Source organism: Symphalangus syndactylus, chromosome 21, assembly GCF_028878055.3.
Source record: "Symphalangus syndactylus isolate Jambi chromosome 21, NHGRI_mSymSyn1-v2.1_pri, whole genome shotgun sequence".
Lineage (NCBI taxonomy): Eukaryota > Metazoa > Chordata > Mammalia > Primates > Hylobatidae > Symphalangus > Symphalangus syndactylus.
The window spans coordinates 48,482,486-48,505,331 of NC_072443.2; the positions used below are offsets into that span (position 1 = coordinate 48,482,486).

Below are 22,846 nucleotides of genomic sequence, written 5' to 3' on the forward strand. Positions count from 1 at the left end.
CCATTTTTTTTTTAATTAATAGTTCTTTTCTGATGAATAAAAGAAATATATGCTTATTCAAAAAAATTTGGAAAAATGACAAGAGTATAAACGTAAATCATCATCTAGACATATTGAGTGTTGAAATTTTGATACGTTTTCTTCTAGACCCTTTTAAAAATAGTGTAGTTAATCATAGAGTACTTAAAGTTTAAGTTCTGTTTCTCTTTACTATCACATCAGAGACATTGTCCCAAATTACGAAAATATCTTTGGAACATTAAGACTGACATTTCTAAGTCTTAAATCAAAACATGTTATTTCCCTGCTTACAACCCTCCCATCATTGGTCTTAGAAGGTAAAGTTCCTACTTCTTTCTTTTAATTTTAATTTTAATTTTTTTATTTAATAGAGATGGGGGTCTCGTCATGTTGCCCAGGCTCGGTTCAAACTCCTGAGCTCAAATGATCCTCTCAGGACAGCCTCCCAAACTGCTGGCATTACAGGCGTGAGCCACCATTCCCAGCCAAGTCTCCACTTCTTAATGCCATGCAGACAAGGTTCCTTATGATCTGATCCCTGCAAACTTCTCCAGGATTCTGTTTTCACTCCTCATCCCCTCTTCCTTTAATACCTACTCACCCAGACTCACAAAACATACAGTTACTTGCCAACCTCCTTCCCTCACACTCTGTACTCTGCCCACACCAGGCTACTTTCAGCTTCCCAGGCTGCTCCCATGTCATTTGCTCCTTCACCCTATACTCACAATGCTGCTCCTGCCTGGAATGTCCTCCCATTGGCATATCCAGTGAAAGTCTCTTCATTTATCCATTCTCAGTTCAAGCATTGCCTCTTCCATTAAGTCTTTCCTTTCCTTCTCCACCCCACCATAGAGCCACCTGCTCCTTTTGTTCATCCTCCATCATACCCTGTGTCTCTACAAGAGTGCCCGTTTTGGCTTAGATTATGGAGGCCAGGGAGCTGTGTCTTATTCATCCTCATTTCTCCAGCACTTTGCAAATATTTAGCATGTAGTAGATGTTCAATAAATATTTGCCTGAATTCAAATCAGTGGTTACAATACTATGTGATGAATGCCGTGCAGGGAGTATGTAAAGAGTGTTTATAGGTGCCCAGAGAAGGGGCAGGTTATGAGTATATGATCCCAGATCCAGCGCCCAGGAAATGTGCTCATTTCAAATATGGGGATGACCTTCCTCCACACTTCATCACATATTTGAATCTATTTGCATTTCTATTCCCCATCCTTGGATCGACTATGGGAACATTTGTTGCTCTATCCCCATATACCTTTTCCTTTGTCCTCTGAGACTATTTGTGCCCTGAGCTCCAGGTGGGGCAGAAGTCCTCACTATGGCAGAAACCTGGCCACCACTGCCTGTTTTCTCCCAGGAGCAGAACAGACAATTTTAGGTCAACCCTAGTTGCCCTTAGCTGGGGCTCAGTATCCCAATTCTAGCATAGGTAGCTAGGTCTTCACAGGCAATCACTCTTGAATTATAACAAGCATTAAAATCAAACCCATTGTTTTAGGCAGACTACCTAGCATATAGCTTTAGCCAAATTCTTTCTTCCTCTTGTCCTTCTCTCTCACTGTTGCCATCCCAGAGAGACCTTCCCTAGAGATAACTTGGGCTACTTTGCTCATAGAACAGGTCAGGTAGGAGGAGATGGAAGTATTTCCCCATTTGACTTAATGGACTCCTCAGATGCTCTTCGTTCTGTAGAAAGGTTGAGAGTGGACCACACAAAGCTGGATGCTCCATGGGAGTGCCTGTGGGCAGAGGTGTCTCCCTGGGAAGGGGTAGGAACACAGAGGATACCACTGAGCAGCAATTCAGTAGAGGAAAACATTCATTTCTTCTAAGGGCAAAGGGATGGAACTGTGAATGAACTTCAGCAGCATCTAATGGTCAGACGAGCCTATAAACCAAGGCTTGTTTCCCAGGCGTTGCAGTCACCATGCTACCACTCAACAGGCTGCAGAACAAAGGCTGAAACAGGACAATGGGGAGAAGGAGAGAAGAGGAAGTAAAAGGCATGTAATCAGATCAATCACCAGCTGGGCCCATCTGCCCAGGAGCCTGTCTCTGGTGATGGCACCAGGAGACATGTCATTGGAATGCCTGCCTGTGTGCTTGGTTGTCAAGCACCAGACACTCTCATTTCCTTAATAACAGGTTACAGATCCTGTATCTATAAATTGAGCTAAACCCTTCTTGACCTTTCCATATTTTTAGCCTATACTGCTGCTCTGGATATAACAACTTCCATGGCTGATTACTTGTTCTGTGAATACTTTTATTTCAAGTTAAAAGAAATTCTCTCTTAAGTTTGAAGACCCTGTCCTCTTAGTTCCAGTTTCTAGTGTTAGTAACAAATTCATGTTCAGCCCTTGGCATATTTTGTCAATTTGGGGGTGGGGGAATGGAAGAAGTTTGATATCTCTGCTTAGTGTTATGTTTTTCAGATTCAAATCTTCATATTCTCCATCTTTTCTTATAAAATGGGCCATCAGGAACCTCATTACTTTTTGATTTATTTCTCTTGACCTTTCTTTTCTACCTGTTTAGCCTATATTAAAATAGAGCAACTAAGAGCATTGTGACAATACTCCAAGTGCAGCTCACTGAAGGCCAGGCTGAAGCCTTTACTTCCTACTACCTTTTTGGACTGCATTTTTTTAAATCTTCGTGACTTTAACCTTAGGGCTAATGTTTTCAAAAACTACTAAATGAAACTGTTTCTGTTAGCTGCAGTAGCTAGTTTAGGCAGGCATCTTGTAAGAGCAGTTTAGGGCCAGGCACGGTGTCTCACACCTGTAATCCCAGCATTTTGAGAGGCTGAGGTGGGGTATCACTTGAGCCCAGGAGTTCAAGACCAGCCTGGGCAACGTAATGAGACCCAGTGTCTTAAAAAAACAATTAGCTGGATATGGTGGTGCATGACTGTCCCAGCTATTTCGGAGGCTGAGGTGAGAGGATTGCTTGAGCCTGAGAGGCCAAGGCTGCAGTTAGCCATGATTACACCACTGTACTCCAGCCTGGGCAATAGAGTGAGACCCTGTCTCAAAATAGATGATAGATAGATAGATAGATAGATAGATAGATAGATAGATAGATAGATGGATGATTATGGCTGGGTGCATTGGCTCATGCTTGTAATCTCAACACTTTGGGAGACTGAAGCGGGAGGATCACTTGAGCCCAGGAGTTCAAGACCAGCCTGGGCAACATAGTGAGACCCTGTCTCTAAAATAAAATAATAATAATAATAATAATAATAAAGAATAGCCTTAGATTAGTCTGTCATTATTTGTTTTACAGTTGCCCAACTTGACCTTACTCTCCAGCCTTACTGTGTATCCATACTACTTCTGCCAGTTTGCATAACGAAATGCTAAATGTCACAGTGTAATCCTTCTTCCAGGACACTTGTAAAAGTGTTAAAATTGACTCCATTTTGAGTATTTTTATCGTTAACAGTTCCATCCATGGGGACAGGGGAAAACCTTATCATCATAGGACATTTTTAATTATAATAGGTGTTGCACAGCTATTATCTCTGCCTATTCCTTAGAAATCTGTAGAGAGGGAAGATTTAATTTGAAAACTAAGAAAAACTGAAGCGTGGAACAATTTTAGCTATCTCACGTAAATCATTCAGTGACTAGCAGATCTGGGATTCAAATTTAGGTTCTTTTACCCTTAGTTCCCTCTAGAGTACCATATTCACCCTTTTCACTTGTTTTCTTTTGTAACTGCATATTTGGTATAGAATTGCAATCGTTAGCATTACCTCTGGAGCACTTACCTAGAGATAGTCACTTTGACAATTTCATTATGTCTGGGAAATTGGCAACACATAGATGCCAAGTACATTCTGGTTGCCTGAGAAGGTGGCAGCTTTGGGCTCCCTGCTGCAGGAGGATAAAGTCTCTGGTCTGCTAGTGCTTCACTGTGGTTTGGTGAGAACAGCCTTGGCTACTGATTTTCTATGTTGTCTGTGGCTAGGCTGGGAGGACACGGGGATTCCAAATGACTTTCCAAAGTACACTTTTCTAAGGCTGTTTATTCTCTCTTTTCAGAGTCTAGAAGGAGGCTCATACCGGGGGAGCTTGAAAGACCCTGCAGGCTGCCTGAATGAGGGGATGGCCCCACCCACACCTCCTAGAAACCCAGAAGAAGAACAGAAAGCCAAGGCCCTGAGAGGCAGGATGTAAGTGGCTTCCCCAGGTTCCTCCCTGTGGTGCACATGTGAGTGCGGTGGACAATGGACAAAGGTTGGGGAGAATTCGAGAGGGGTTCCCCACACTGTTTCCACTGACATCATTCATTCTAAGACTCAGATCTGTACAGCATAGCACTGATAAACATTGAGCCACTTTGGCACTGACTTGATTGAAGTTTAGGCTAAAGTATGTTCTATGAGATAGCAGCTATTACTGACAAAGTGTGGTCATAGGTCTGTTAGAAATTTAAAACTTAGTGATAAAAGGAAAATGGCAAAGTTGAGGAAACTATGAGACTGTTACTGAGGGCCTGTAGAATCAGAGAGTCTCTGACCATGGCAGAAAGTCTGATAGAGGTCATCTAAGAAAACATTTCCCCAAATGTAGGAAAGTTATATATAGAGGAAGGAGCTATTGTACCACCAAGCAGGTCCTGTCTCTACTCCTTCTCCAAAGGTTTTAATTTTGCATCTGTTTCTGGGATTAGTTCCACGAGAACTTCTTCTCCACTTTGAATAGTTAGTGGTAAAATAAAATTCATAATGCAGAACAGTCCCATGTTATGCAAGAGTTACCTATGTTGATATGAAGTCAATCTATTATTTTAGTTGATCAAGAATATACCAGATACCACTAGTGCAAAAGCAGAACTCCTCCAAAACTTTCATTTTCTTTTTCTTTTCTTTCTTTTTTTTTTTTCTTTTTTTGAGACAGGGTCTTGCTTGGTCACCCAGACTAAAGTGCAGTGGTATGATCATAGCTCACTGCAGCCTTGACCTCCTGGGCTCAAGGGATCCTCTCACCTCAGCCTCCCAAGTAGCTGGGACTACAGGTGTGCACCACCATGCCTGGCTAATTATTTTATTTTTTGTAGAGATGGAATCTCGCTTTGTTGCCCTGGCTGGTCTGGGACTCCTAGACTCAAGTAATCCTCCTGCCTCAGCCTCCCAAACTGTTGGGATTACAGGCAGGATCCACTACACTCGGCCAACTTTTGTTTTCTTGTTTAGGGTTTGACTCTGTGTTGGAAGCAGAGCTACTGATGAGTCTTAGACATAGCTCAGCATGTGAGAGATTATAAGCAGTAGTGAGAATTGGGAAGGCAGGTGTAAAGGGTGTCTCCCTGCTGTTAATTAGCCTGCCTTTCTCTCTCAAATTCATCACTCCTTTAGCCTGGCCACAGACATGAAAACTAGCAAAAATAAGTGAGACCAGGTCCTTCTGTTACCTAGAATGTACAAAGTGTCTATTTATGAGTTTTTGTTTCCTAGGAAACAAAAGTGAGAACATCACAGTGAAGGCCTGGTTTGAAAGCAGGGCTATCACTTCATAGTGGAGATGAATAAGTAGCATGTAAATCCTGAAATTCCATATTTACCCGCTCAGCTTTGTGAGTACTCAGGGAGAACCCCAAGAAGTTGGTAAATGGAATAGAGGTTGAGAAATGCCATCCCCCAAAGGGAAATTTCCTAGGACTTGCACAAAGCTGAGTCTCCTTAGCTTCTCAGGTTGTTGTTACACAGGTGAGGCCGAGTTGGAGCTGATGTCTTAGTCCCTTGTCAAGCCAAAGCAAAGCTTAAGTCAGGAAGGTGACCTCTGAGGTGGCAGGTGACCCTGGGAAAAGCCAGTCATTACTATTTTTTTTTTTTTGAGACGAAGTCTCGCCCTTTCACCCAGGCCATAGTGCAGTGGCGCTATCTCGGCTCACTGCAAGCTCTGCCTCCCGGTTCACACCATTCTCCTGCCTCAGCCTCCCGAGTAGCTGGGACTATAGGCACCCACCACCGCGCCCAGTTAATTTTTTGTATTTTTAGTAGAGACGGGGTTTCACCGTGTTAGCCAGGATGGTCTCAATCTCCTGACCTCGTGATCCGCCCGCCTCAGCCTCCCAAAGTGCTGGGATTACAGGCATGAGCCACTGTGCCCGGCTGCCAGTCACTACTCTTAGCATGTAGCTTGAACCGGCCTTTGAGCAGTCATTTAAGCCATTGTCCAGATTCAACAGGCCACAAAAGTTTGCTGTCTCTTTTGCCCACTTTACTCATCTCTTCTCCCTCCTCATTCTTGCCAAAATCCACCCCTCTTCACATCCTGAGCTATCCTGCAAATGCAGCTGTTAGAGTATCTCATACCTCTTACTATATGTCATCCTTATCCTCTCCTGCTGTACTTTATGGTCATGATGAAAGGGTGGTGTATAGGTGTTTCACTGTAAACCATACGTGAGGCCAGAGGCTGAGGGGTGTAGTGAACCAAGACTCAATCCAGAAGATGGCAGTAGGGCATCAAAGGGTTAAATGAGAGCTCCGTGGAGAAAAGATGAACACAAATAGTCATTTGTCCAGGAGAAGAAAAAAGTTGAGAATGGAGTTACTTGTCTTCAAGTTTTAGTCATTCATTCAACAAATACCGGTCTAACACCAGTATGTACCATCAGTGGGATACATCAGTGAATAAGACAAATAATAATAACAACATAAGTCTTTGCTCTCATGGCAAGTGTAAATTCTAGTGGGAGAAATCAGACAATAAACAAAATAAATTATGTATTATGTTGGAAACAAGAAAAAGAAAAAAAAATAGAGCAGTGTAAGGGAGATCCAGAGAATAAATGAGGCCATGTTGCAATTTTAAATGGCCCTGGCATTTGCACAAAGACCGGGGGAGGTAAATTAGCCATGGAGAAAAAGTGTTCTCAAGACAGAGAACAGCCAGTGCAATGAATCTAAGGGATTTTCTGTGGAAGACCGGCCATTCCCTATCCCTGTGAAAGGAGGTTAGAAGTGGTTCTAACCAGTAGCTGAAATAATTTTAGTTGGACCAAAGAATAACATTTGTTTGTAAATGACTTCTACTGATAAGAACTTATCATGAAAAACATGCCTTGTTGTCAGTTCATTTGGCAATTAATTGTGCACTGCCTTGCAATGCCTGCAATTTAAATCCTTGATGTCACTCTTCAGAATGTCTTTTAATATGTCATGGTCTTCCTTCATTAACCCTTCAAGGGAAGAGATGACAGGTCCACTAGCAGCACCTAATACAGTTCCCTTATCTAAAGGCTGAGAAGCCAAAGATAGCCCTCATCTGTCAGCAAATAGCTTAGGATAAAAATATCGCCTGGAGACCGAGAGCTGGACTTCATCTCCAGAGGGCCCTCCCAGCCCCATATTCCTACTATAACTTTCCTGTGGGTTTTCTTTTGCCACTTTCTACCAGGCAGTAACTTGGGCCATGGTAAAGATATATTTAAATGCTTTTATTTGGCCTTGCCAGTTCCTTCCTGTGGCCTAAAACACATGATTGTCTGTGCTGGAGAGGGAGCTGTTGGAAGTGCTGGGTGCACTGATAAAGAAGCATGTGTTCCTCTGCTTCCTTCCCATTGCCCAGAGGCCCCAGACCCCAGGAATGTGGTGGCTTCTGGGGCTATACGGAGCAAGAATTTCAAATGAATTGCTTCCTGGGTTCAAAACGGTTACAACCCTTGTGCTGGGGTCCCACTTTGACATCTCAGAACTTTATCCTTTCTGCTACTTGGGCCCAAAATGCAATTGTGTGGTCCCAGGCAAAACTCATTCCAATCAGATTGGAGGAGTTTGACTCCAGTAGGTTGCACAGCACCACCCTGCCCCTGTGCACAACCATTAGCATTTTATGTAAAGCTCTTTAGTGTCTGGACAAAAGACAGAAAGAGTGTTTGGGTTTGAGGCTTCAGGGACTCCCAAGAGCCAGTCAGAGTAGTTTACCAGGCAGTGGGCTGCTGGGAAAGAGCATGGTCTTTGGACTCTTACACAACTGGGTTCAAATCCTGGCTCTGCTACTCATTTTGTAATCATGGTCAGGTTACCTAATCTTTCTGTCTCCGCATTTTCATTTATATAAAATAGGCTTTACAATACCTACCTTATTATAAGCCTGGGGAAACCCAGATGAAGGGAGTGGCACATAGTAAATGGTAGAAAGAATTAACAAGAAAGAAACCAAGAGGGCAAATGTCCTTGTAATTATTAAATCCTGCATCCTGGAAAAGGTAGTGCTGCATTAAAGGTGTGATTTTGGGATGTCTGCAGTCCATCTTTCTGGCCTTGACTGGGGATTTTCCAGGCCAGTTACCGTGGATACCTATCAGAATAATTGCAGCTTCCATATCTTAAAAGCTTCACTTGATATCTATCCATGTCTTGGAGGACTTACAGGTTGGTAATCAAGTAAATGTCTTTCTCCTCTTGTTAAGTGAAGAATGGAGCTGAAATGAAGGAAGAAAAGTCTCATCTTAACCCCTGCCCAGCCTTAAAGCTTTCAGAACTCAGTTTTGCCAAAATGGTTGTCATTCTTTCTGCCCTCTGTCTATACAATTGTTCAGTTGTAGGTGAGGGAGAAACACATGACGAATAGAAAGAAGAATGCTAGGCCGGGCGTGGTGGCTCACGCTTGTAATCCCAGCACTTTGGGAGGCCGAGGCGGGCGGATCACGAGGTCAGGAGATCGAGACCACGGTGAAACCCCGTCTCTACTAAAAAATACAAAAAAATTAGCCGGGCGCGGTGGCGGGCGCCTGTAGTCCCAGCTACTCGGAGGCTGAGGCAGGAGAATGGCGTGAACCCGGGAGGCAGAGCTTGCAGTGAGCCGAGATTGCGCCACTGCACTCCAGCCCAGGCGACAGAGCGAGACTCTGTCTCAAAAAAAAAAAAAAAAAAAAAAAAAAAGAAAGAAGAATGCTAGGTGCTGAGCATCATTTTTCATGTGACTATTGTATGTCACCTGGGGAAGTCCTTTCTGGCCTTGGTGTCCTCAGCCCTTCAGTAGGGCCTCCTGTAGGGAAAGCATCCGTAAGCATCTTTCCCAGGAGATAAGTGTGCGTGTTTTAAGGGGACTTGTCATAAAGGTGCCAAAGTAACTTTTCTGTGAACTTAAGTGAAGATCTTTGGCTTAACAATGAAGAGGAACACTCATTGTTCTTAATCTCCTGCTCAGGTTTGTCCTGAATGAGCTGGTACAGACAGAGAAAGACTATGTCAAGGATCTGGGCATTGTGGTGGAGGTAAGTAGAGGGTTCCAGGTGGGTCTGTGGTTACCCAACCAGGAGCACATTGGACCCTACCTAGGCCAAGGTGTTTTAATCTGATGGTTACATGTACTTTACTGTCTGAGCACTTGCAGAAATGAAAATAAAAATGGTATTAAGTAGAATATGTAGGCAATATTTTTCTTTTCCCCTTGAAATAAGATATTTAGAGGGAAGTAGGGAACTGAATGTTATACATTTGGGGGAGCCTCTTGGTTAGAGTGGAACTCATTCCACTTTGTTTTAGGTGACCAAGCTATTGTCTTAAGAGCTTTTCTTTGATGTTTAACTATGTGGACATATATTCTTCAGAGCTATGAGCCACATAGGCATAAAACCGTTCATTCTTAGTGGGATCTTAGGGCTTATACATTTCCATAGATTTTAAGGAGAAGTGTTGTAGCTAACAAAAAGACAGATAAAAGAAAAGCCCACCGATGAGCAAGGTTGACAGGTCCACAGTTAAGAGTCAACTTGGTAGTAAATTAAACAAATCTGGCTCTGTAGGGATTCACTTAAGAGGGACTTAGACACTTGGATGAAAAAAAAAAGCCTGAGAAAGTAAGTGGGTAATTTGAATGGCTTAGATCTCTATTGTTAATCATCTTGAAAACATGAAGTCTAAAAGTTCTCGGCCAGGTGCGGTGGCTCATGCCCGTAATCCCAGCACTTTGAGAGGCCAAGACGGGCGGATCACGAGATCAGGAGATCGAGACCATCCTAGCTAACACAGTGAAACCCCATCTCTACTAAAAACACAAAAAAAATTAGCCGGGCGTGGTGGTGGGTGCCTGTAGTCCCAGCTACTCGTGAGGCTGAGGCAGGAGAATGGCGTGAACCTGGGAGGTGGAGCTTGCAGTGAGCTGAGATCGCGCCACCACCCTCCAGCCTGGGCGACAGAGCAAGACTCCATCTCAAAAAAAAAATAAAAATAAAAATAAAACAAAAAAATAAAAATTCTATGCCTAAAGCCTACATTGCCTGCCGGTTCCTTACATTTGGCCTGAGTTCCCATCCTGTGAAATCTGCTGACTTGGGGTTTTGTATTTGCTTATCCTGAACCTTGAATAAACAGATTAACCAGGCATATAGAAGACCTGAATTTTAACTTATGGAAAGTTATTCTTGTCTTTTTGTGGGGCTGGGGGGTGGAAGAGGTACAGCAGCTTCTATATGCAGTCCAGCCCAGGAGTAGAGGATGGGGGAATCTGAAGACTGGGAGGCTGAAATGCAGGGAACTCAGACATCAGCGGTGCGATTATGGGACAAGTCATCATCCAACACCCAGGTGCCTGGGTTTTCTTGTCCATCAGATGGGGATAATGCTACCTGTCCAACTTCAAAACCTGATTTTAAAACAAATGAAATTCTCTATGATCACGTTTTATAGACTATAAAGTATTAACATATTAAGACTTACTTCTAGGCCAGATGTATCTAGTTCTGAGCCTTTACAGACCTGATTAACTTGGATTGGGAGAAGGAAGAGGGACAGCTTATTGTTTTCTTCTATGCTCTGCTTTCTTAAGGGGACTGGAGACAAAGAAGGGGATCCTGAAACTCAAAAAAGTTTTCTCTGTTGCTCTGCACCGGGGGTAAAAGACCTGGTTGAATAGTGAGAAACCACAGAAGCATTTGTCCTCAAACTCACACACAATGTGGACTCGCAGGGGTGCTGTGGTATGTGGCATGGCCCAGAAAGCTTTCCTGTGAAAATATGCTACTAACCATTGCCTTTGCTGCTGCAGGGCTTCATGAAGAGAATAGAAGAAAAGGGTGTCCCTGAGGATATGCGAGGAAAGGACAAAATCGTGTTTGGAAATATTCATCAGATTTACGACTGGCATAAGGAGTAAGTGTTAATGCTGCCCCGAGGATCCAGTGTCCTGGGAACCCAGGACTTGAGTCCTCTTCCTGCATCTGACTCAAGGAGTAGGGCTTAGGGGAGAGTCTTCTGTAACTCATCTTATTATTGAGAAATAATACAGTTCTGAATAATGTGGCTTCCTTCTCTTATCCCCTTTCTCCTTTTAGTTTTTTCCTGGCGGAACTGGAAAAGTGTATCCAGGAGCAAGACAGATTGGCACAGCTCTTTATTAAGCATGTGAGTGTCTCCCATCACCTCCTCCCTAACTCCTTCACTAGGCTCATTTATATTCATTTTGAAATCCTGGCCAGACACAGTGGCTCACACCTGTAATTCCAACACTTTAGGAGGCCAAGGTGGGAGGGTTGCTTGAGCCCAGGAATTAAGACCAGCCTGGGCAACATAGTGAGGCCCCCGTCTCTACGAAGAATTTAAAAATTAACCAGGGCTGGTGGCACATGCCTATAGTCCTAGCCATTTTGGGGGCTGAGGCAGGAGGATCACTTGAGCCTGGGAGGTCAAGACTGCAGTGAGCCATGACGGCCCCACCCTGCACTCCAGCCTGGGTGACAGAGTGAGACCCCATCTCAGAAAAAAAATAATAAAATTTCTTCTCTTCTGCTCTTCCTTGACTGACCTTCCTTCTCAGCCCTCTCTAAGTTTTTTGTGTTTTTGACCACCTTGGAGATTTGGAAAGTGGCTCTTGCCCACCACATTTATATCCCTGATATTCAGCTGCCTTGGTGCGTCCCCAAGTACGTCTTTGTCCTTTGTCCACGTGGAGGCCAGCACGGCACTCTGAGATTGAACAAAAGACACAAGATGCCTGACTGTCCACATGTCTCTCTCTGCTCTTTCAGGAGCGGAAGCTGCACATCTACGTGTGGTATTGTCAGAATAAGCCGCGCTCAGAGTACATCGTTGCTGAGTATGATGCCTACTTTGAGGTAAGCTGTGCAGGCTTTGCTGAACCGGGGTGAGAGGAAAACTCAGGCCAAGACAGCCACTTTCAGAAATACCAGACGTCATCCATCCATATGTGACCCCCACACAGCACCGTTGACCCCTTCGTGGCAAGAATAGCTGCCTCAACAGAGAAAGCAGCTTCTTAAATTCTCATGAGCACCTTCACTTGAGAGGAGCTGAGGTGGCCCAGTCTGGGTTCTGATTTGAGAAGCCCCCATTTGCAGAACAAGCCTGAACACAGAGACGGTTTGAGAAGCTCCAGTTCTTCTTAAGTGGGAGCAGACTGTACCCACCAGTCCCCCAGGGACCACTTACTGAGGAGCCTTCTGTTGGTTGAAGGGTTTGCAGCCACTTCCTAGTTTGCTTGGCCTAGCCTGGAAGGATTTATTTTGCTGGGAGAAAGGCCGCATCATCACTTAGAAAGAGCACTCAGCTGAGTGTTTGGAGATCTAAGTTTAAGGCCCGGCTCCATAGGCTTGTGTGTCCTAGGAGAAGCCCCTTTTCCCTGACTTTGCCCTGAAGCAGTGGAGAGAATAAGGCTCCTCCAGCTTGTCTCCCAGGACTGGGGTGAAGACCAAGGTGTGGAAGTACTCACTGTAAAAGCATGGGAGGATGGCAGGAAGCCAGTGGTGATGTGTGTTACGTGTTGTTCATAACAAGTAAACAGTCCTCTAGGCAATTTTACCCCCCACATTGCTTAAAGATGCTTAAAGATTCTTCAGCTTCATTGGAAAACATGCAGACCTGTCTTCCATGCCTTTGAACCCTGATTCAGAGCACCCCAGTTCTTCAGTTCCTTTTTCTTCTAATATTGCTGCCTGTGTTTCAGGAGGTAAAACAGGAGATAAATCAGAGGCTGACACTGAGTGACTTCCTCATCAAGCCCATTCAGAGAATAACAAAATACCAGTTGCTCCTCAAGGTAAGAAGCTGGGAGCCTGGGTCAGGGCTGGAGAAGGGTCCCTCAAGCTCAGAGCAGGTTAGCAGTAGAGCTAGGGATTCTGCCTCCACCACACTGTCCTAAAGGACTGTGAACTGTGGGAGGAGTGGTAGGGACGTGGGAACTTTTATCTAACTGCTGGCTACTCCATCAGCTTTGCCCCCAAATAAACTGCATGGTTGTTCTTCCTGCCCTTAAGGTGGGTTGTTACTTGATTTTATTTTTTCAATTCACATTCTTACTTTGTCTCAATCATTGACTTGATACCTTTAAAAAATAAGAAGAATATAAAATCAGAGTGGACTACAAGGGAGAAAGAAAGGGAAAGGCAAGGCTTTAGAAATCTTAGATTAGTAATACCTAAAATTTGATTATATATATATATAAAATCAATATATTATATAAAATCAATATATTTTATATATAATCAATATATATTATAAAATATAATATATATGTATATATTTGAGGCAGGGTCTCACTCTGTCACCCAGGCTGCAGTGCAGTGGCACAGTCATAGCTCACTGCAGCCTCAAATGCCTGAGCTCAAGCGATCCTCCCTTCTCAGCCTCCCAAGTAGCTAGGACAACAGATGCATGCCATCATGCCTAGCTAATTTTTTTATTTTTCTTGTAGAGACAGGGTCTCACTATGTTGCTCAGGCTGGTCTCAAACTCCTGGCCTCAAGCAGTCCTCCCACCTCGGCCTCCCAAAGTGTTGAGATTACAGGCATGAGCCACTGTGCCCGGCCTAATTATATTTTAAACAATGGCTTAACTTGATTCATCTTATGGAACTAGGAGGCTAAATAGAAAAGAGAGACTTAACTTTCCTTTCTCTCCTTTCTTGTCATAATCCCCCTTTCCTTTGTCTTCCCTTCCTCTCACTCTTCCTTCTCCCATAGCTTTGAAATTTTGAGGCTGGGTGCAGTCACTCACACCTGTAATCCCAGCACTTTGGGAGACCGAGGCAGGATCACCTGAGGTCAGGAGTTCGAGACCAACCTGGCCAACATGGCGAAACACTTCTCTACCGGAAATACAAAAATTAGCTGAGCGTGGTGGCACTTGCCTGTAATCCCAGCTACTCAGGAGGCTGAGGCAGGAGAATCGCTTGAACCTAGGAGGCAGAGGTTACAGTGAGCCGAAATTGCACCACTGCACTCCAGCCTGGGCAACAGAGTGAGACTCTGTCTCATAAAAAAAAAAAAAAGAAAAAAAGAAATTTTGAATATTCTGGGAGTTCTCTCTATGTTATTACATCTTACATGACTCATAATTTCATTTCTCAACTACTCTAAACCATTGCCACCTCTGCTGGGAAGGAAAGTCTCCAGGGTGTTACTGTATTTTTATGATAAGTTTTTCCCCAGCTATTTTACTAATTTTACCCCTTCCCACACTCTTCCCTGCTTCCCCTACTTGTTAGGACTTCCTGAGATACAGTGAGAAGGCTGGTTTGGAGTGTTCAGATATCGAGGTGAGTTTTCTGCATGTAATCCTTGCTGTTCTTAGGGACCATATTGGATATCTTTCTCTAGAGGGGAAAAGATTGTCTCAGGAGGACCACGGATCCCAGTGGACCCCTCTCAGACAGTAAGAGGCTCTTGTAAACAGCTTTGTACCTACTTGAGGAATGACAAGTGTTAACACAGTGTTTCCTAGAACTCGAGAAATCTGTCCTGGGGTAGACTAGAGCTTAGCCCCACTGGTGTTCTTTTGGCTCCTGGTGACACATAGTGGGAAAGGGTAACCCCTTAATATCCTTCAGGGATGAGATGTAAGTTGCACAAAAGCCTCAGCATGCAATTTTATTCGTGAAGGCAAGTATTATTATTTGAGTCAAACATATAAAGTATTCCATTTTCACCTCCCTGTCCAAACCCTGCAGACTACTTCCAAGTGAAGTCCTTTGAGACAATGTCACCATGGGGTTATTTTAAGCCAGAGAGGTTACAGACCATTCTGACAGATTATTTGAGTTTAAAACCTCTAGTGTTTCACAAGCCAGGCTAAGCTGTTGCCTGGGCAGCCAGGAAGCAACAGAGAGAAGAAAGAAAATCTGAGAAGGCAAGGGAATTGATGAACAAAAACAGGAAGGTAGGGAAAGGAGGGACTGAGTAATATTCCCCCAACATATGCTCAGTGACTGACATGGAGCCCCTGTGCTGAGGACCAACACCCTCCCTCTGGAACAGAAAGCCCCACACTCTCTGAGAGTGGACAGCCAGAACCAGCATCCCTTCCTAGAATAAGGGAGCCACCAGAGATGAAGTCCCTGTTTTCCAGCACTGAATTATCAAGAGCTTCCTGCCTGAGTCCTGTTCCCCCTCCTGAGTAACAGTTGTTCTTTCCCACAGAAAGCAGTGGAGTTAATGTGCCTTGTTCCCAAACGCTGCAATGACATGATGAATCTAGGACGTCTGCAGGGCTTTGAGGTGAGTCTTTAAGAATGCGTCTAAGCCCACTCTCTCCAGGACAGTAGGAGTCCAGGCCGTTGCGGCTTCCTCCCCCTGAAGCCCTGTGTCCTGCCTCTGCCTCCTTCACTCACCACTATGCCTTCATACCCGGACTCCTCTCATTTACAGTCCTGGAAGATGCATCTCTTTAGGAAGTCCAGCAGTAGGGAGGTCATAAGAAGTTACAGAGCATTTGGCCAAACCAAAGTCAGAATTCCAAGGAGATTGGAAAGACCTGGAATTCTTTTTCTTTTTTTTTTTTTTTTTTTGAGACAGGGTCTTGCCCTGTCACCCAGGCTGGAGTACAGAGTGGTGCAATCCTGACTTACTGCAGCCTCAGCCTCCTGGGCTCAAGCAGCCCTCCCACCTCAGCCTCCTGAGAAGCTGGACTCCAGTCACACACCACAATACCTGGCTTATTTTAAAATATTTTTTATATTATAAAGATGAGGTTTTGCCATGTTGCCAGGCTAGGAAAGACCCAGAGTTCTTTATGAGTGTTTAGACCTGATAGTGACCTCTTCCTTTCCCTTCTTGATTGATAAACTCAGGGACTGTGAGTGACAGCAGGGCTATGTGATAGAAGTGGAATTAGGCAGGAGAATGGAACACCTGTTTTTTGAGAAGGGGTTCTGGCTTTTTAGTTAAATGAATAGTTAAAACTCTAAAACATTACAGTACAAAGTTCTATTATTTGAAGAGGGGAATCAAGTCTGCAGGGAAATGGCTGTGTCCCAAAGATTTTGGTTTAAGTGAATATACAAGTTTACTAGGGCTGCCATAACAAAGTACCATAAATTGGGCGGCTTAAACAACAGAGATTTATTGTCTCACATTTCTAGAGGCTAGAGGTCTGAAATCAAGGTACTGTCAGGTTGGTTCCTCCTGAGAGCTGTGAGGGAGGGGTCTGTCCCAGGCCTTTCTCTTTGGCTTGTAGATGGCTGTCTTTATGTTCACATGGCATTCTCCCTGTATCTATCTTCACATTCCCTTCCCTCTGTGTTATCTCTGTGGCCAAGTTTCCTTTTTTTTTTTTTTTTTTTTTTTAACAGAGTTTTGCTCTTGTTGCCCAGGCAGTGGCAACAAAACCTCCTCCTCCTGGGTTCAAGCGATTCTCCTGCCTCAGCTTCCCGAGGAGCTGGGATCACAGGCATGTGCCACCACGCCCAGCTGATATTTTGTATTTTTAGTAGAGACGGGGTTTCTCCATGTTGGTCAGGCTAGTCTCGAACTCCCGACCTCAGGTGATCCACCCCCCTCAGCCTCCCAAAGTGCTGGGATTATAGGTGTGAGCCGCTGCACCTGGCCGTTTCCTTTTTTTTTTTTTAATAAGGACATCAGTCATATTCTATTAGGGCTTACTGGCATGACTACTTCACTTTAACTCGATTGCCTCTGTAAAGACCCCATTTCCCAATAAGGTCACATGCTGACATTCTGGGACTTCAGGGGCTAGGACTTCAACATAGGAATTGATGGGGGGCATGGAAGGAGAGAAAACACAATTCAGCCCATAACAGTGAACCTTTGAAGAGCAAATTGACTTTCTAATTTAAACTTAATAACTGACTGTTATTAATGTATATCCAAACCTAATAAATTAACCACACATAATATGTTTTTAAGATTAATATGATAAAATTGGAACTGACACAGTTATTGATTGGTACCTAGTAGTTGCTGATCCCTTTAGGAAAGATGTGGATCTTCTATTTCCCAGCAGTCTGAAACCTAAGCTTTCATTATTCCTTTTTGGGGCAAAGGGATTCCTAGAATTTGAGATAATTCAGAAATAAATGGCTTTTTTTTTTTTTCTGGCTAAACTAGAATGGAATAGATACAAGACAGAGATATAGTTGACTCATACTCATACCACTGTATGAGTAATTTAGGGGATAGTATATTTAAGTTTGCTTTCATGCATTGGATTCATGACATTCTTGAGCCAAATTCTCTTCTCCTCCTTGCCCTTTCAGCCCATCCCATGTGTCCCTGTCTGATTTTCATGCTTTGCTGTGACAGGAACTATGTGGATGGTTTTCTTTGCTGTGCGTTTTTCATAGGCTGTTGGTCTTGCAAAGCAGGCCGGAGACATTAGTGTAAGCAGGGTTACTCGGCAGACACACACTGAGTTCTTAACCATTTTTCTTCGGTCATACTGGGTGGAGTTTTATACTTTTCCCCTTGGCATTACATCAGGTCTGAGGCTATACTGAACAAACCAAGAGATCCCTTTTGCTCTTCAACCTTGAAGACCCCATGTTTTCTGAACAGGAGTCTAACTGTGCTTCTCTGGGTCTCTGGAGGAAGTGACCACTGGCAGGAGGAGTGACTGACTGTGCTGTCTGCCCCAAGTTAAACTTCACAGGAGCTGTGTTGTACCTGTGCGTGCGTGCGTGTGTGTATGTGTGTGTGTGTGTGTCATTATAAGGGCACCCACAAGCACAGAATCAAGCTTTTTTTTTTTTTTTTTGAGATGGAGTCTTGCTCTGTCGCCCAGGCTGGAGTGCAGTGGCATGATCTCAGCTCACTGCAACCTCCGCCTCCTGGGTTCAGGCGATTCTCCTGCCTCAGCCTCCCAAGTAGCTGGGATTACAGGCAGGTGCCACCATGCCCGGCTAATTTTTGTATTGTTAGTAGAGACGGGGTTTCACCATGCTGGCCAGGCTGGTCTTGAACACCTGACCTCATGATCTGCCAGCCTTGGCCTCCTAAAGTGCTAGGATTACAGGCGTGAGCCACTGCGCCTGGCCCAGAATCAAGCTTTTAAGTTAAGCACTGCTGTCTCCTGTTTTTGTCAAGCCACCAGAACCTGCTTTTTGCATTCCTTCAGCTAACTGGGAAGAACAGTGAGCATGTGTCTATTCCCTCAGCCCATGGCTTTGGGCTTGAGAGAAATTAGATCCTCCTCTTTTAAATTCCCCTCCATTTTCAGATCCCCTGGCTTTCGCTTTGGTGCTGGCCGAGCTATAACCCATGATAGGTTCTTGTGTAATATTAATAGAGCTTTCCTGGCTAGCTGGTCACTGGCTTAATATTAACTTTGGACCAGGGTAGAGATAAGCCTGTTTGGCCGCTGACATTGGCAGTAAGGAGCCATGATCCAAGCAGAGGGCAGGGACTTCTCAGGAACACAAAAGAAAAATGACCCCTCTGCCGGCTAGTGTTTGGAATAAGGCATCACATGAAGGGAATGGCCACGTTTGCACCAAAGGACAGAGTTGTCGCCTGAGAAAGAGCACCTGCATTTCAGAGGAGGCCCTCTGATTGCTCTCTCTGATGTCAGGGTCTTCTTGTTGCAAAGCAATAGAAATGCAAGGTGCTTTGACAGAGTCTGGGAAGACTTTCTGGGTTGGGCCATATTCCCTTTGAAGCTGTGAAGATGTCTCTGAAAATCTCATTAGAAACTGGCAAACCAAATAGGTTATACCTCCTCGGCTAGGTGTCAGGTGGCCTAGTAGCTGGAATCATTTTTTTTTTTTTAATTAATTTTTTAAAATTTATTTATTTATTTAGATACAGAATCTCGCTCTGTTGCCCAGGTTGGAGTACAGTGGTGCAGTTTCAGCTCACCACAACCTCCACCTCCCAGGTTCAAGTGATCCTTGTGCCTCAGCCTCCTCAGTAGCTGGGACTATAGGCACACGCCACCACACCAGGCTAATTTTTATATTTTTAGTAAAGATGAGGTTTTGCCATGTTGGGCAGGCTGGTCTTGAACTCCTGACCTCAGGTAATCCACCTGGCTTGGCCTCCCAAAGTTCTGGGATTACAGGCATGAGCCACCGCACCCACCCTGGAGTCATTTTTAGAAGAATCACAGAACCCAGAAAAGTATCTACCCACTTATAAAATATGGAGACCTATCTACAGTACCCCCAACTTTACCTGTTGGCCTATAACTACAAACTAAGATTTCAGAATTTCCCCATCCTAAAATAATTGAAGAAGAGAAGGGAGTGACTTATCAGAGTATCTGTGGTCCTGCCTTCATCACTTCCCTTGTCTACAGGTGAGTTCAAGGTTGGTGGCCATGAGAATGCCCTTAGTCCTTGGCCCATACTGCAAAGGAACCAGGCAGGCACAGTTCTCAGAGCTCTGAGGATGGAAAGGCCACTTCTAGCTCCAAATGTCACCTACTTTCTATTGTCCTTTCAATAAAAAACAAGAAGGGCCAGGATTATGGCTTTTCTGCTAATAGTATTACCTTCCTGCCTTCTGGCATTTGCCTGGAGCTATTTCTCAGTGGTTCCACAGCTTGCTTTCCCTTTCCCTCCAGGGCCCTTGTGTGAACAGGAAAGTGGCCAAGGTCGGCCCCTGGATGAGTGGGTGGGTCCTAATTCAGTCTCTTCCTAGAGCCCTGAGGCTTTTGTTGTCAGATTTGTTGCCCGTATCCCCAGATGGGGAGGTTTTGTGGACCCAGAGGGCAGTGGCCCTCTCCCCATTTTTCAATCACTTCACCCCAGCCCGTCTTTCCTTCAGGGCACCCTGACTGCTCAGGGGAAGCTGCTGCAGCAGGACACATTCTATGTGATCGAGCTGGATGCGGGCATGCAGTCCCGGACCAAAGAGAGGCGCGTGTTCCTCTTCGAGCAGATTGTCATCTTCAGTGAACTGCTCAGGAAGGGATCCCTCACCCCTGGCTACATGTTCAAAAGGAGCATCAAGGTGAGGATCCCAATGGTGATGAGAAGAGGCAAGGAAGAGCCCAGTTCTTGGGAGCTGCTTCCCTAAGACGAGGCACTGGAGTTGTGACATCCAGAACCGTGAAGATCTTTCAGCCTAATAACGTTCGGTCACGGAGGTTGAACGACAGTGATTATCTGTGAGCTGAAGTGACAGGCTGAGCCAGTCTCCAGCATGATCCTGCAGGTTCCCTGGGATCGTGTCACTCACCCAGAGACCAAAACCTAAGTACTGTCCTGCTAGATCCAGGGCAAAATTTGGAAGCTTGTCCTGAAATAGAAACTTTGAGGAATGGTAATATGTTGCTGATTTTTTAAAAATCTCTTAAATGTAAAAAGGATCAACTTGTTTTCTTCCAGATGAATTACTTGGTCCTGGAGGAGAATGTGGACAATGATCCCTGCAAGTTTGCACTCATGAACAGGGAGACTTCTGAAAGGGTCATTCTGCAAGCCGCCAACGCTGACATCCAGCAGGCCTGGGTACAGGACATCAATCAAGTCTTAGAAACACAGCGAGACTTTTTGAATGGTGGGTTCTGGGCTTGGTTTCTTGCAGGGCTATGTCAGGGGACTCCGCAACCTCTAAGCTTCCTTGAGTCTGGGTTCATGTTGAGTTATGAACCCAGATCACATTTTATAGGAACTCCAACTTTGTAGTTTTCAGAAACACTTTAGAATTTTTCTGAATCTGAATATACAAGTACAACAGATAGGGTATGAAAAAGAAGCTCCATCTTTCTGATAGAAGAGATTTCGTTTATAGGACACAGGATATATGTCTTGTGGCCATCACTACCACCTGGTACTAATTTGCGCAAAAGTCTGAGATAGGCACATCCTCTGTGTCTAAGGGACCAGGACCGGCTAGAAATGACCTGTGTTTTTCCACTTCTCACAGCTTCTCTAGTGTTAACTAGAGATAAATGAGAGTTGGCCGATCAGTTCAAATCCCTCCTCTGCTCCCAACAGTGTGAGAGCCTACATAAGCCACATTGCTAGCCAACCTTACCCTTTTTAAATTAAAGATGATTGCTAACTTTAAATTTCTGTAATACCCTGAAACTTCCTAGAAGAAAATCTGTGGTTACACAGAGGGTGTTGCTCTTTGTGGCCCTTGCAGGAGCTCTCTCATGGGTGGTGTGAACTGGAGTGAAGTAGAGTTGCCACTTTGTATATATTTCTTTATTTTTCCCCTGCTGGGGTTTTCTTCACACTGAGCTTGGCATGGGAAAGGGGTGTGCAATTTTAAGCTAGTGGCTGATCTCTGTTGACTTGGTTAGCTTAGAAGTCTAACCAAGCAGAAATAGAGCTTGAAGTTGAATGCAAAATGTAACTAGTAATGAAGTAAACCTGAAGACTCAGAAAACACATATGCCTGTGTAGAGACACACACACACACACACACACGTGCGCGCGTGCGCACACACACACACACACACACACACAACCACCTTTGGGTATACTACCTCTTCCTGCCTGTCCTGAGATCTGTACTACATGGCCGTATGTGCTCACATGAGTGCACACACAGGTACACACATGTACACACGTACAGGCCCACCCTCGGGTGTGTCACCTTTTCATGCCTGTACTAGGATCTGGACTCTTTCAAATGATCCAAATACAGCATTTTCTGGGTGTCTAGAATGGAACTGAATGCTGAAGGGAAAGATAAAAGGTGACATATGAGTTGAAGACCTTGAGGAGGTCATGACATTTATCTGGGCCTTGTGGCTGGTTTTGTGAAAAAAAAGAGTTCAGGTAGCTCTACTCTGCCCATGCTGGCATGCTTTGTGATGGGCCAGTCTTCCTGGAAGCAGGAAACCTGGCATCCTCCCTACAATATCAGTTTCCCTATATTATAAGGGATTTAGCACAGTGTTTTAAAGACAAATAGAAGGAGGTCATGTAACAGGATGCCATGACTTTTTAAGATAGAACATGAGACTTCAAAGCAATTTTGCACTTACAGAAAGTATTTTTGGGCCAGGCTCCTGGCCCTCAACTGTAAAAAAAATTTGGTGAAAAACAACTAGACTAAGTGATCTCTAGGATTCCTTTCACTCTAAAACGTCTAAAATTAAACACCAGCCCAGCCCTGAGGGATGGTAATGAAAGTTTTATATGGCTTATGATTTCTGAATATAATATATGACTTCGAATGAACACTTTTGTTGATAAAATAATTTTATGCAAAAATGTGTGCATATGTAAAATATATCTGTTTAAATTGCATTCTATTAATTAGGAGTTTCTGATAGATTCTAAGCTGAAATTAGGAATTTTAAAATTCATCAATTTGGGACAAAAGAAAAATAAGGTACAACAGTAAGTTGAAACAAGAAGTTATTGACATAACAATAATGGCTCCCGTGTATTGAATCCTTGCTCTGTGCCAGGCACTATGCTAAGCATTTTACATGGTTTTTCATATTTAATCCTCACATCAACATGGAGAAGTAAGTACTATTGTCCTACTTTTTTCAAGTGAGGAAAAGGAGACTCAGAACTTGTCCAAGGTCACAGAAACAGTAAGCGATAGAAACAGGACTTGAATCCACAGCTATAGGACTTCAAATTAAGGTTGTGAACCACAACACTGCAGTATAGGTGCTAGTGTTAGGGCA

General features: G+C 44.2%; 1 protein-coding gene across 26 annotated transcripts in view; it reads left to right on the forward strand.

Moving 5' to 3' along the window:
* Positions 1 to 22,846, forward strand: part of KALRN (kalirin RhoGEF kinase) — a 694,106-nt gene that overhangs the window by 611,681 nt on the left and 59,579 nt on the right. For 25 of the 26 annotated variants that reach the window (XM_055259658.2, XM_055259655.2, XM_055259656.2 and 22 more), the window contains 10 exons: positions 4,092 to 4,222; positions 9,210 to 9,276; positions 11,049 to 11,152; positions 11,335 to 11,404; positions 12,028 to 12,114; positions 12,963 to 13,055; positions 14,502 to 14,552; positions 15,433 to 15,510; positions 20,014 to 20,199; positions 20,577 to 20,748. In XM_055259658.2, the coding sequence (XP_055115633.1) occupies positions 4,092 to 4,222; positions 9,210 to 9,276; positions 11,049 to 11,152; positions 11,335 to 11,404; positions 12,028 to 12,114; positions 12,963 to 13,055; positions 14,502 to 14,552; positions 15,433 to 15,510; positions 20,014 to 20,199; positions 20,577 to 20,748 (1,039 nt within the window). Of the gene's footprint in view, positions 1 to 4,091; positions 4,223 to 9,209; positions 9,277 to 11,048; positions 11,153 to 11,334; positions 11,405 to 12,027; positions 12,115 to 12,962; positions 13,056 to 14,501; positions 14,553 to 14,587; positions 14,669 to 15,432; positions 15,511 to 20,013; positions 20,200 to 20,576; positions 20,749 to 22,846 lie in introns of all 26 variants that reach the window. The other variant, XM_055259680.2, reaches the window with a different exon arrangement.